Genomic DNA, 12,036 nt, shown 5'->3' with positions numbered 1-12,036 from the left:
CTTAGCTGTGAAGACTTGAAACTGTACAACTGAGTTACATTCTAGGAAAACATAATTGTATTAAATTTGGCAATTGATCTTCCATAGGCATTTGTTTTGTGGCTGACATTCCCCCCCCCCCCCCCCAAAATCACAAATACTTGGTGGAAAGTTCACAATATTACAGTCTGCTGCTTCTTTATTGTTGAAATTCTACACTTTCTTTTATGTTTAGTACCTATGGTTTAAATCTCAATTTCAAACTATAGTTCTGATGAAAAATAGCATGACATGAAAAACGTATGAAGATATCTGTTTCACCAAGTTTCCCCGAATGCAGGCTGTACTAATCTACCAATTTTAAAACAAACAATAAACTACAGAAATGGATTTAAAGATTGAGTGCACCAGATAAACATGAAAAGACCATTTTTATATTCTCATTGTTAAATTATATTTTACTGTTTGGAATGATAGTATAGAAAAAAATGTCAATTTGATTGATTAAAACCAATCTCAAATAGCATCTGAGAAAAGGAGAATTGCTAAAGTATGCAATACTCCCTTATCTTCATTAAAGGTAGTGTGGTGTGGATTATTCACTAATCTGGAAACTTTCTGGCTCCATAAAACAAGGTTACCACCAACCATATTAAAAAAGCCTCAATAAAAAACACTAAAAATGTAATAATAAAGTAGCACTGCAATAATAAAATGCTTGCTGTCACAGAACGGAGTAAATTTACTATGGCATTCAATTCTTTCTTAGTTTTGTTAGAAATATTTACCACTCCAGGCACATGAAGCAGCTTTGGGAAAAAAAAAGTTTCTGAACTACCATAAATGAAGGCAAACAGAAGAGAATGAGAATGCCAGCAGGAACAGCTGTCTTACTGTGTTGCTCTGGTTCTTCTGGTTTACTGAAAGTTGCTAGTGAAACTACTGAACTACAGTTAACATCCTAAACAGCAGTTTGTACTAGGAACTAGGTGGAAAGAAGGGACTTAACACGTCTTGTACATTCACGGCTTGCACCTACTTGTTCCAGAGGACACTATTTTTCAGTCTCTAAATGAAGACAATCTGTAGTCAGAAGCCTCGAGGCTCTTAATGTAATCTCTTTTTATATTAGATAGTCCTGCTAGTTTAAAGTAACCTAGTATACCATTGCCAATTATACATAGAAAGGTGTATTTAGTAAATATACAGACATCTCATTTATTTTTAAGCTGTAAGAGGCTGAAAGAGACTGTAAGAATTGCAAGATGAACATGTAAGTAATGCAATTTATTTCACAAATATTTTGGACTTTTTTTTAATGTCAAGACATGAGTAATGAGTGACACTATTCAAAGCTTTTAAGAACTACCCTTTGTTTGTGTAAACCCAACAACCTTTTGTTTTGATCAATAACTACAAGTTTTTCAAAGGAGCATACAACAGCAGAATTCTCCTCTCTTTGATCACTCAAGATTGTGTCGCTCATCTGACATTAGGCAGGTAATTGCAATTACATCTAAGAGGTCATATGCAAATAAAACTGAAACCATAAGAGAAAACATTAAGTCTGCAAGTCTTTCAAATGACGTTTTACGCTAGCTATGGAGTTCAGCAACTTCTGTAACCAGTAATCAGTGTAGCATTTTGTTAATAGTCTACAAGTGAAAGATACGGAGTGTTTTGGACCAAACCAAATCCTATTATCTCACAGCCACAAAATATACTGGAATTTCTTTTTAACTCCGCATTTCCATGTCAATTGTAATGAACAATTTAGAGTATCTTCTTAGCAAAATATGTAAATTACTATGTAATCACAATATTGCAGCACACAAGATAAATGCAAGAATGATCACCTAAACATCTCATTAGTTCTTCTACACAGTCAGACTTATGGTAAAGCTTCCAACTGCAGCCTAACATTTTAAAGAAGGTTCCAACATTGCATAAATAAGATCGGCAAACTATAAACAATACTCCCTCATTTTATTTTTTCCATTGCTTAAAAATAATTTACCTTTCTAAAGGTACTGTGCTGTGCACCTGCTACAGAAGTTATGTTGATTTGAGCTCAGTGATAAATCTAGAAGGTATTATAAATAGCAGTGAACAACCTCTAAAGTAATAAGAAAATCACTTATGAAAGCTCCCCTCCACCCATGAAACTTAAATTAATATTTGCTCAGGCTAATGGCACAACAATTACTGTGCTGTCCCAAGATGACGATGGCTGCACAGGGCTCAAGAATACTAAATTCCTGCTTATAAGAAAAGAGTAGTGTATGACAGATTCTTGTTGATACAATTTGTTTCAACTACAATACAAAAGGGGAGCCAGAAAATATTTAAGTTTTGCACTTGCTTAGGAAAGTGGTTTTGTGCCAACAACTTGTCATAGGTGTGTACATTAATACATTGTCAGAAGTATCAGGATGATGCTTTTGGCAGAGTCACTGCCACCGAACCATGCCTGTGGGACAAGATCAAGTTTTTGGAGTTTCCTGACTAGAACATCAGTCCTGAGGTTTATGGCTTACAATTCTGACAATGTGCATAAACAGCTGCTACGAGAGAAGTCATCACAGAAAATACTTTTTCTTTGCTTTGATTAGAAAGGTACTTAAAATGTGAATTCAAATGTTAAATGGTTGGTAAGAAGGAGTAGGAGTTCTCTCATCTGATAATGTCAGTATATTTTATGCATATGTTGCATGGTGTAGTTTTATTTAAAATTATTATGTTCCTCATTTTTTGTCTGATGTTTCTGCTTTTGAATTTCCCCCCCTTCCCTGTGAACTTTTCCACAAAGTATGCTTATCATTCTTTGAGATCAAGTTTTTTCCGCTGCCATCTTTGGAGGAAGTTCATAACAGAGCATAGCAGACTTTCCTTGATGAACAGGTTGCCCATGGGAAGTTCTTCAAAACATATTAATCCAGAAATAATTAATAAGAAAAAAATAAAGAAAATTCACCACTGAACTTCAAAAACAAAACAAAAAAACACAAACCCTGATATTACATGGATATCATAATAGATACCCTCAATACTTACCTCTTCTCATACATTCGATGTTTGGAATCTTTAGTGTTAAATTTAATAGTGATTTAAAGAATAAATTATTTTTAGTTCTTTCCCTTAATCATGAAAGCATGGAGTTTTTTCTTTTTTATTCATTCACTGCTCTGGTACTTTGCTTAATCCTACAAATCTTTATCAATGCTCAAAAGCAATTCTGTTGCAGGGTGTTTGATTTTCATAATCCCTGCAGCACATACATTTATATTTTATGTGAACTGCTTCTGAGTCCTTTGAAATTTATAACAAATAGTCCCCTACCCCACACAGAACTGAGATGTAAAATAACATAAAATTAGCACCATACCACTGGTTATCTCCCATGTGTTTTGGGCTGCATTTTTTATACATAATCTTCCATGATTGTTCTTGTCTGGTGATAGATCTTGTGGTGAGGGGAGCTGAAAATCTGCTCTTCCATTCTCAGACATTTTCTGAGTCTGAATCGCAGAGTCTGAAATGTAATCCAGACACTTGTTAAATACCTGTGAACACTCATATTGTATGCTTTTCTTACAAGAGGCATGGAAGAACAGCATACAGAGAATTGTTCTGGTATACAAATATCTTCTAGAAAGCATGGGAATCTTGTGGGGCAGCAGGAATAATGACAGATATAAAAAAGTCAAAATTTAACACTGACTATGTACAGAAGGAAGACATACTATAGAAATTATAAAAAAAAAAAAAGGCTTGCAAAACCTGCAAAGTAATCAAAATTAAATATATACATATCATGAGGGTAAGAGGAATATGTTTATACTCCGTAGCTACTGCAAGCAGGTGGTGGTCCCTGGCTCAAATACTTAAAATACCTACAGAGAGAATGAGCATTTTTTTCATGCTCATGCAGGAGAACAAGCCATTATTTAACATAAATGTCTTCAGTAATTAACAAGGTAGATAAAGGATGAGAAAAACTGAGAATTACATTTTACATTCTAAGTCAGAATCATGAAAGAATTTTGGCAGTTTGTGAACTCTTTATATATGCTTCACTTTACGCTCTTACCATTTTGACGTACATCTTCAGCTGTTCGGTGAGTATTTCTTTTGCCTCCTTGATCTAAAGAATCATTGCATGGTGAGAACGACAGCTCCAATCTCTTGATGTCTTGTAGGGATTCAGTTCTTTTTCCTGAACTTTGAAGTCGGGATTCAGTTCCTTTTCCTGAACTTTGAAGTCGGCATGATCTATTACTTTTGCTACCCACAGTCCTTGTTACCTTGAAAGATAATATTTTTCTTAATGAAAGATAAAGATATAACTCTTTCAAACTACTCAGAGCTAAACACAGATTTTGAACTAAGTTTATTTTGGAATAAATGTTCCCCATTTTTTTTTAAATCATCTTTTAAGGAAACTTTATGGTAGGTACAGTTTTGTGTGGTATCTTCAATCTTTACAGTCTACTAACAGGCAGATTTTTTGTTTCCACTGAACGAAAGGAAAACAAAGCAAAGCAAAGTAAGGAAAAAAAATCAAAATTTACTATCTGGATAAAAAGACAGTGAGACTTATGGCTATTCTAGACCTCAGAAGAAGCCCTTTCTTTGGAGAAAGGAATCTTGCTTTCCATCTTAGATTTCAGTTGAATTCCTATAGAATAGTCTACTTCTTTATTTGGCTAGATCTCCTCCTGACCATGTTAAATTGGGAATGTTACTCCTCACCAGATTCCCAACACCTGAATATTGCTTGTTAGCAGAGTGAGACCAGTTATGTTTCCCCCGGCATTGTTTGTATCACATAGGCTACTGTATAGCTGACCATCATCTAGCATAACAAGATAAGGTTTCTGTTCTGCATCCTAGCTTATATTATAAGAAAAAAATATTTATACATACACATGCACAAATGTTAGCAGTCTAGAACCAAAAAAAAAAAAAAATCAACCGAAAACCACCAAACCACCAAACAAACAGAAAAATAATAATGATGGGAAAACACAGGATAATTTCAGTAGCAAAAGGCCACCATAGGCTACCACTCAAAAGAATGCTAATGATGAAATTAGATCAGGTTGTGCTCCAGTTGTGTTGCTAGCTTTGAAAGTTTTGAAATTCCACAGACTTCCTAGTATCCTGTCCTAGTCCTTAACGAATTTTATTTTTCTGTATTTGCAGTCAAAGCTTCTCTGTTGCAATTTGGGCCGGCTGCTTCTTGCCCTTTCACTATAGAAGTCTTAGAAGTATCTGGCCCTGTCTTCTCCATAACCTTGCAGTAGATGGTTGAGAACAACTAGAGAAACTAGACTCTCCCTTAGCTTGCTCTTCTGCAGGCTGCACAAACCCAGCTCCTTCAGCTTCTCTTCCCATGCCACATGCTGTAGCCACTCAAGCATTTTATTTGCCCTCCACTGGATTTTAGAGTGCCTCTCTTGTATTCAAGGCCCACAACTGAACACAGTACTCTAGATGCAGCTTCCTATCAGTTCTGAAATAAACTTTTAGTATGACTCTCCCGTTTGTTTGCCAATCTCTTCCTTTGTAGAAAAGGCAGTGGTTTCATCATAATTTAAGCCTTCTTACCTCTCCAGATACCCTTGTACTGACTCTTCTGTTTGAAGATGGAGGTGGTCCAAGGATCTTTGATCCAAATGCAATATGTGATACGTCTTGAGTTTTATTGCTGCGTATATTGCCTTTTCCGCTATTAATCAAGCATCCTAAGTAAAGAAAAATAGTAGTTTCAAAAATATATTACGGTACTTATAAAGAATAAATATTAATACCTTTAAAAATCAACTGAAATGAAAGAATTATGAACACTACACATACACAAAAATTATGTTCCTTTATAGCACAATCCCTAGAAATATGTAGTCAAAGTTCACTATCTTTTTACTCAAAGCAAACACACATTTTATAAAAGTGTGTCAATATACAGGCAAGAAAATGTTGGTCTATTATATAGACATATTTCTAATCTCCTTGCTTTAAAGATTTATTTAAAAAGGGGTTATTTATAAACTGTTTTTTTTTTGCATGATTTCTGCAGAACTTCAATGAAAATCTAACTTTACACAGGAAGAAAAAACAGCTCTAATTAATAAATAACAAAACAAAAAATAATAAATAAGAAATAGAACTGAGGCAATACTCTCAATGTATCACACACAGCTCACATAGGACACAAGAAATATTTCCATGAAGTTTTCTTTTTGAAGTTAATGAATCTATTGCATTGCCAGGGCTGAACCCTAATATTGCAAAGGTGCACTAGTCCTGTTAAAATGTTCTAGCACTTTCATGGCATTTTTTACTGTTTAAAATCTAGATATACTTCTAAATATACTTCTGTAACTATTTTCAAACAGAAAATGCCAAATGGTCTGCCACACATGTAAAAGTAATCATGAAATGCATGTGAATGTTTTGAGTAAAATTTAAAAGGTATGGACAGTAAAATAGTTATGTATTAAGGTAATTTTATCACCAGGGTGCCAGAACTGCATGTAATAATCTTTTTTCCTTTTCTTCTTTATTCTTCATGATTGTCAGTGAATTCTCCTTTTCAGAGCTAATAAAAAATAAGGGTACCTTCACATTAATTTATAATTAAAATTTATAATGTATGCAGTTTTTTTTTCTTGCTATAACTTGAGTGTTAAATTGCTATCACTTCTGAGAAGTGGATAGAAAAAAAAGTAGGAACAACATTTTGTACATTGTCTTAAGCATTTTTCATAGAATTGTTTAGTCTTCATTTAAGGTAAGCTTTATTTCCATTGTCATCAAGGAAATGAAAAAAAGATCACGCATTAGCAACCAAATATTGTAATTTACTGTACTAATAAGCACAAAAGAAGGCACTTTCTTCCATTAGCTTTTTCCTTTGTTCCTGATGTGACATTTGGTTCCTCCTAACAGCTGCCATTTCACAAGATTAGATGACCCAACATCAATTTCTTTAATTTGCTGACTACCTTGGGATGTTATTAGCTCCAATTATAAAAGCTGATTTGCATGAAAATCTCTGTTTATGAACACATTAATTGACTGCAATTAATTACCTACATCAACACATAACAGTGTGTTGATGGCATAATGAAATAATATGTGTAATTAAAAGTGGATGAGACTAAAAATAATTTGGGCTTTTGATTATCAAATAAATGAGAAGTTTAGTGGCTAAAAAGAACATTTTCCAATTGAAGTGTATTTAAACGTACCAAAGCTTCCATTATCAAGAAGGCCTGACTTCGGAACTTTAAAATGCATGTCTGGAAGAACATATGCTATGTTCATAACATAAGATTAAAAATAAAGGTTAAACTTTAAGCTGAAAACACTTCATTTTCACACAGGCCAGGGATGTTACGGTTAATTATGTTACTATATTTCTATATAAGGGATATGTATCTTCGTAGTCTGGATGGCAAAACTTGAGGTTTAACTAGGAGACTTGTTTCAAACAAACTTTTTTTTTTTTTTTAAATATATCACTCACACTATTGTACTCATTTAAGTTTTACAGTCCCTCTTGTTTTGACAACCTAGCCAAAAAATGTATGGTTTTTGAATGCTGTCACCAAGTGGCTGAATTCCAGTTTCTTTTGCTATTTAAAAAGCAAACTTGTAATTAATCTTCACAACACAATTTTGGCATGACTACTTGTAGGGCAATAACACTTTAAAATATTATTTGCCCTTTAGTATCACAATAATGGTACTTGCATATAAAAAAAACCTGAATCTAATTTAAATAAGTAAATACATCAATGATCTTACTTGAAGCAAAAATCTAAACCCCTTCCTATTCATTTCAGAATAGTGGAGAATATTCTTGGTCATATTCTTAGATGAGTTTTGTTACTGTAAACGAACACGTATAAACGTACTTTTCAAAGAAGTGTAAAAACTGAACAGCCTCACTTTAATGTACATTTGAAAGACATACCTCATAATTATTGTTATTGTAAATCCCACGCTTGAATAAGAATTGTTCAGGCTGCACACACATCTCTGAAACTATAGAATAAACATGTGTCTGTGTGCTCATGCTATTACAGTTGTACAAGGGTTGTGATGTATTTTAAGACATTGGAAAATTTTAACATGCACTTTTGCAGAAAAAAATCTGTTATTTGTATGTTATTTGTATTTGATCATATTCACAGCATTTTAGTACATTAGAATACCTGTTTCTTGCATTGTTACTGGATAACTCCTGCATTTTATTTCTGGCTTGTGAATTTTAGCCAAGTTCAGCAATTGTGTAACTTGTGGCACATCTGTATTTAGCTGGCAGGTTCGAGGAATAACATCTATGGTCTCATATGGTGTAAATGGAACAAAGCACATACCTAGAATCAAAAAACATGGGCTTTACTTCATTCACAGATCACTCGATGGAATTAAATTGGTTTTACACTATTAGTTTATTAGATTACAAATATTGTAACAATTTAATAGATGACAGTAATTTGAAATCTTTGCTATAATTGTTAATTTTAAGACAATAAATGTTAATTTTTAAGATTATTTTTTGTTTGTTTGTTTTTTAGATCAAAAATTCTGAAAAATTTAAACTAAAAAATTACATACTAATGTATGGAATAGTCAAAGTAAAACAAATTATTTGATTTGGCAAGTGAACAAGTGAAACATAAGCATAAAATACATTTTGCTAATATTTTATTACAATTACACTCTAATTCTAATACTGCTATACTGATTTTCAGACAAAGTGATCATCTGAAAATGGCACTGGTATCAGTGGGATGGAAGTGGTAAATAGTAAAGTCCCATATATGCAAATAAAGATTTTGACAAGTTTTAATTCCAAACTTTGGATACCATTACACTTCTTTTACACTAAACCAAAAAGCTGTTGACTTATCTGTTCTTGTGACAGCAGGCACTAGTAGAACATGATCTGATTGTCTCTGCTTTCCCTTTGATAACCCATATAAACTGAGTTTATGAAAGTTATTTTCTATGAAGAAATGATTTCAGAGTCAGAACCCTTCCTGAAGTCCTGAGGTAAATTCTTACCAATTTTTAGAAGACTAGACTATAGTGAGCTAATTATCCTCTTTTCCTCCGATAAGAAGAGGAATATATAAACCCAAAGCTAAACATGAATAATGGATCAAGAATTAGGAACCTAACAAAAATTCAGTTGTCTCATGCCGTATTTCAGCAGTGGACACATTTATTTAAACAAGATAAATGCTAGCTATTTGTTTTTCACCAAGCCTGTATATTATTTATTTACCACATTACGACAATACTTTGTTAGAAAAAACAACAACACATAATGTAACCTTAGGATTATATGGAAACTGGCAACTATGTATATATATCAAGTGTATAGGCCTCAGTATCACAGGGCAAAGGTAATTCTTCTTTCCTGTTCCATCTCAATCATCTGATTTAGAAATAATTTCCTAGTATACGTGGTTTTTCCTTTCCATTTGCTATTATTTTAAGAATACAAAACACAGTGTATATAAGCTACTACAAAAGAATAATGCATTACACTTTGAAATCACTACTCCCACCGCTGAGGAGGTTTAAGCAAAGAACTTGACCCTCATTAAACGTTACGATGTCACTGCACTAAATGGAGCTGAACTGATCAAGTCCCAGTCATCTGAGAGGAAAAAAGGTTTATCAAATCATGATTGTTAACTGAAAATTAATTAATAACAAAAAATGTCTATTGTTTTTCTGTAATTGGGTATGAAGTATACAGCTATTTTAATGCAGCCAAAACCTTGAGCTGTAACCTAATTTTAAAACTTGCCTAGATAAGGAAATTCATAATCACACAGAAAATACTAATGCCCACCAGCTGTGTAATAATCATAGAATTGATAATCCAGTAATTAAAAATGCAGTATTTTACCATGCCTACAGTTCATTAAAGCTGTCTACTCATTATGTTAACTACATTTTTGAATTTTGGAACTCATTTAGACCATTTATGTGCATTTTAAAAACTGTTTAGAATGGACGAGAGAAAATAATGCATTGATGGAACTGAATTAAATTAAAGCCAGTGATGTCTCTAACTGCACATTCCACTGAGAATTTACTGGATTCTTTCTGTAGTCACTTAGTGAATTAATATTTTTTTCCAAGCTCACCAGAGGAATCACAATGATTACTCTCCCATATTGGTTTAGGTTTTCCACATGGAAGATAAATGTTGTTACACTTACAATACTGCTACCCATCTACTAAACATCCCTCCTTCAGAAAACAGAACCCTTTTTTTCTGGTGTGTCCTTTGAAAGCCACAAGATGAAAATCTGAATGAAATTGAAGCTGAATTTGACCTAGGCTTCTTCTAAATAAGAAAGTGTCAGTTGTGTTTTTTCAATTCCTCCTCTATTACTGCAAATACCAGTGAGGAATGAAGTTCTCTCCCTTGGAAAATAATGATTCAGGATTTTGATCCTGGTTTGGTGACGGGTAGGCTTTGACCAATATCCTGCTCTATTATAATCTCTAATTTTTCAGTCCACCACCAAAATTACTTTCCCGATAAAAAAGGACACCATAGGATAAATGGACTAGAGATCACAGAGAGGTATTTATGATAGCTTCATACAATACTGTTTTGTTGAAGTTTTGTTTTGGATTATTTAAAAAGAAATCCTCCATCTGCTCCTAAACTCCAAAACAAAGAAAATAAGTACCAGTCAAATGCTCTCTCTTTTCAGATACCCTCTTCTTGGCCAAAGCCTTCTATCAGTGTAAGATACTGTCATTAAAGCAAGTTGTCTACTTGATAAAACTTACCAGAATTTCTTCAATAAAATACTTTTAATGTATTCCATGCTTAAGCAGATGAGTACACATTTATTTGTCACCTGAAATCCAACAGATTTAATATGCTGCACTGTCACTTTAATTTTCACAAAATCGTGTAATCTTTTGAACTGCAAATCTGATGACCAAGAAGCTTTTGATTTTATAATATGAACAGTTATGATTAAGTCTACAAAGTAATTATAACACACCATCTTCCTCGGCTGTATCTTGAGGCTTGGATTTTAAAGTGAAGATCTTTCTCAGCTTACAGTTAGCTGAAATAATAATTCCATCCAAAGACTGGAAGACAGCTCCTCTGAATATTTCACTGGTGAATGCTACCAAGTCAATACACATATTGCACCACTAGAAAAAAGAAACAATATTCTTTAATAAAACCCAAACACTAATCATTGCAGAAGAGTAATAGTGTATAGTTATCAATAAATGAAGCCTCTGCAGAGTATTAGATTTCACAGGCTGTGATCCATAATGCATAACATTTTGATATTAAAAAAGGTATTTCTGTATTTGCTTTTATGACAATTATTTATATGAACAAATCACTACATATGACCTACTGACTGCCAGTCCAAGTGAACTCAGTTCCCTAGCATATCCACAATATGTTTTGTAGCTATTTCAAAGTAAGCAACTTGTAAGAAAATGTATTTATTGAAGGTTTTCTGGAAAAAAAAAAAAACAACATTACTTTGTAAGTTACTTATGTACTTAAATGCTTAAATGCTCCAAAGGTTATACTTGTACTCGGAGATTTTTTTATTTATTTTTTTGAAATTCATAAAAAATGACCTCTCCCAAGCTTGTGTCCCTTATACACTCAGGCAAATTTCCAGTATGGACAAGACCCCAGTGTACCATAAGATCTTAAAATTACTTCTTATTTATAATAAATGTTACCCACTCCTTTAAGACATTTCAGGAAGACTAAGTAAATAATGACAACTAACTAGGTTGCTGACAATCCCACTTAAATATATATTTTAATTTTCATCAGATAATTGTTCTGTTTGTTTCAGGAAACACTGTTAGAACAGTAACATCAGTGTCTTACACTCTCCTGCACTATTCCAGTAGCTCTTAAAATTCTCTTTTTTTTTTCCATTTGAACATTGCATATTGCTGTTTTTTATAATACAGAACGAGCAGCTAATCAGCTAAGGTATAAAATAAGTTAAACTATCATAGCCT

At 33.1% G+C, this 12,036-nt stretch overlaps 1 protein-coding gene across 8 annotated transcripts in view; it reads right to left on the bottom strand.

Annotated features, from left to right (window-relative positions):
• CFAP20DC (CFAP20 domain containing) overlaps positions 1-12,036 on the bottom strand; it is a 68,905-nt gene that overhangs the window by 36,913 nt on the left and 19,956 nt on the right. For 7 of the 8 annotated variants that reach the window (XM_067003201.1, XM_013180356.3, XM_013180359.3 and 4 more), the window contains 5 exons: positions 11,034-11,190; positions 8,202-8,366; positions 5,590-5,726; positions 4,070-4,283; positions 3,365-3,511 (listed from right to left, as the gene is read on the bottom strand). In XM_067003201.1, coding sequence (XP_066859302.1) covers positions 3,365-3,511; positions 4,070-4,283; positions 5,590-5,726; positions 8,202-8,366; positions 11,034-11,190 — 820 coding nt within the window. The remainder of the gene's footprint in view (positions 1-3,364; positions 3,512-4,069; positions 4,284-5,589; positions 5,727-8,201; positions 8,367-11,033; positions 11,191-12,036) is intronic. The other variant, XM_067003202.1, reaches the window with a different exon arrangement.

This window comes from Anser cygnoides, chromosome 10 (assembly GCF_040182565.1).
Source record: "Anser cygnoides isolate HZ-2024a breed goose chromosome 10, Taihu_goose_T2T_genome, whole genome shotgun sequence".
Lineage (NCBI taxonomy): Eukaryota > Metazoa > Chordata > Aves > Anseriformes > Anatidae > Anser > Anser cygnoides.
The sequence above is the reverse complement of the archived record's forward strand: the minus strand, read 5'-3'. Positions and strand labels throughout refer to the sequence as shown.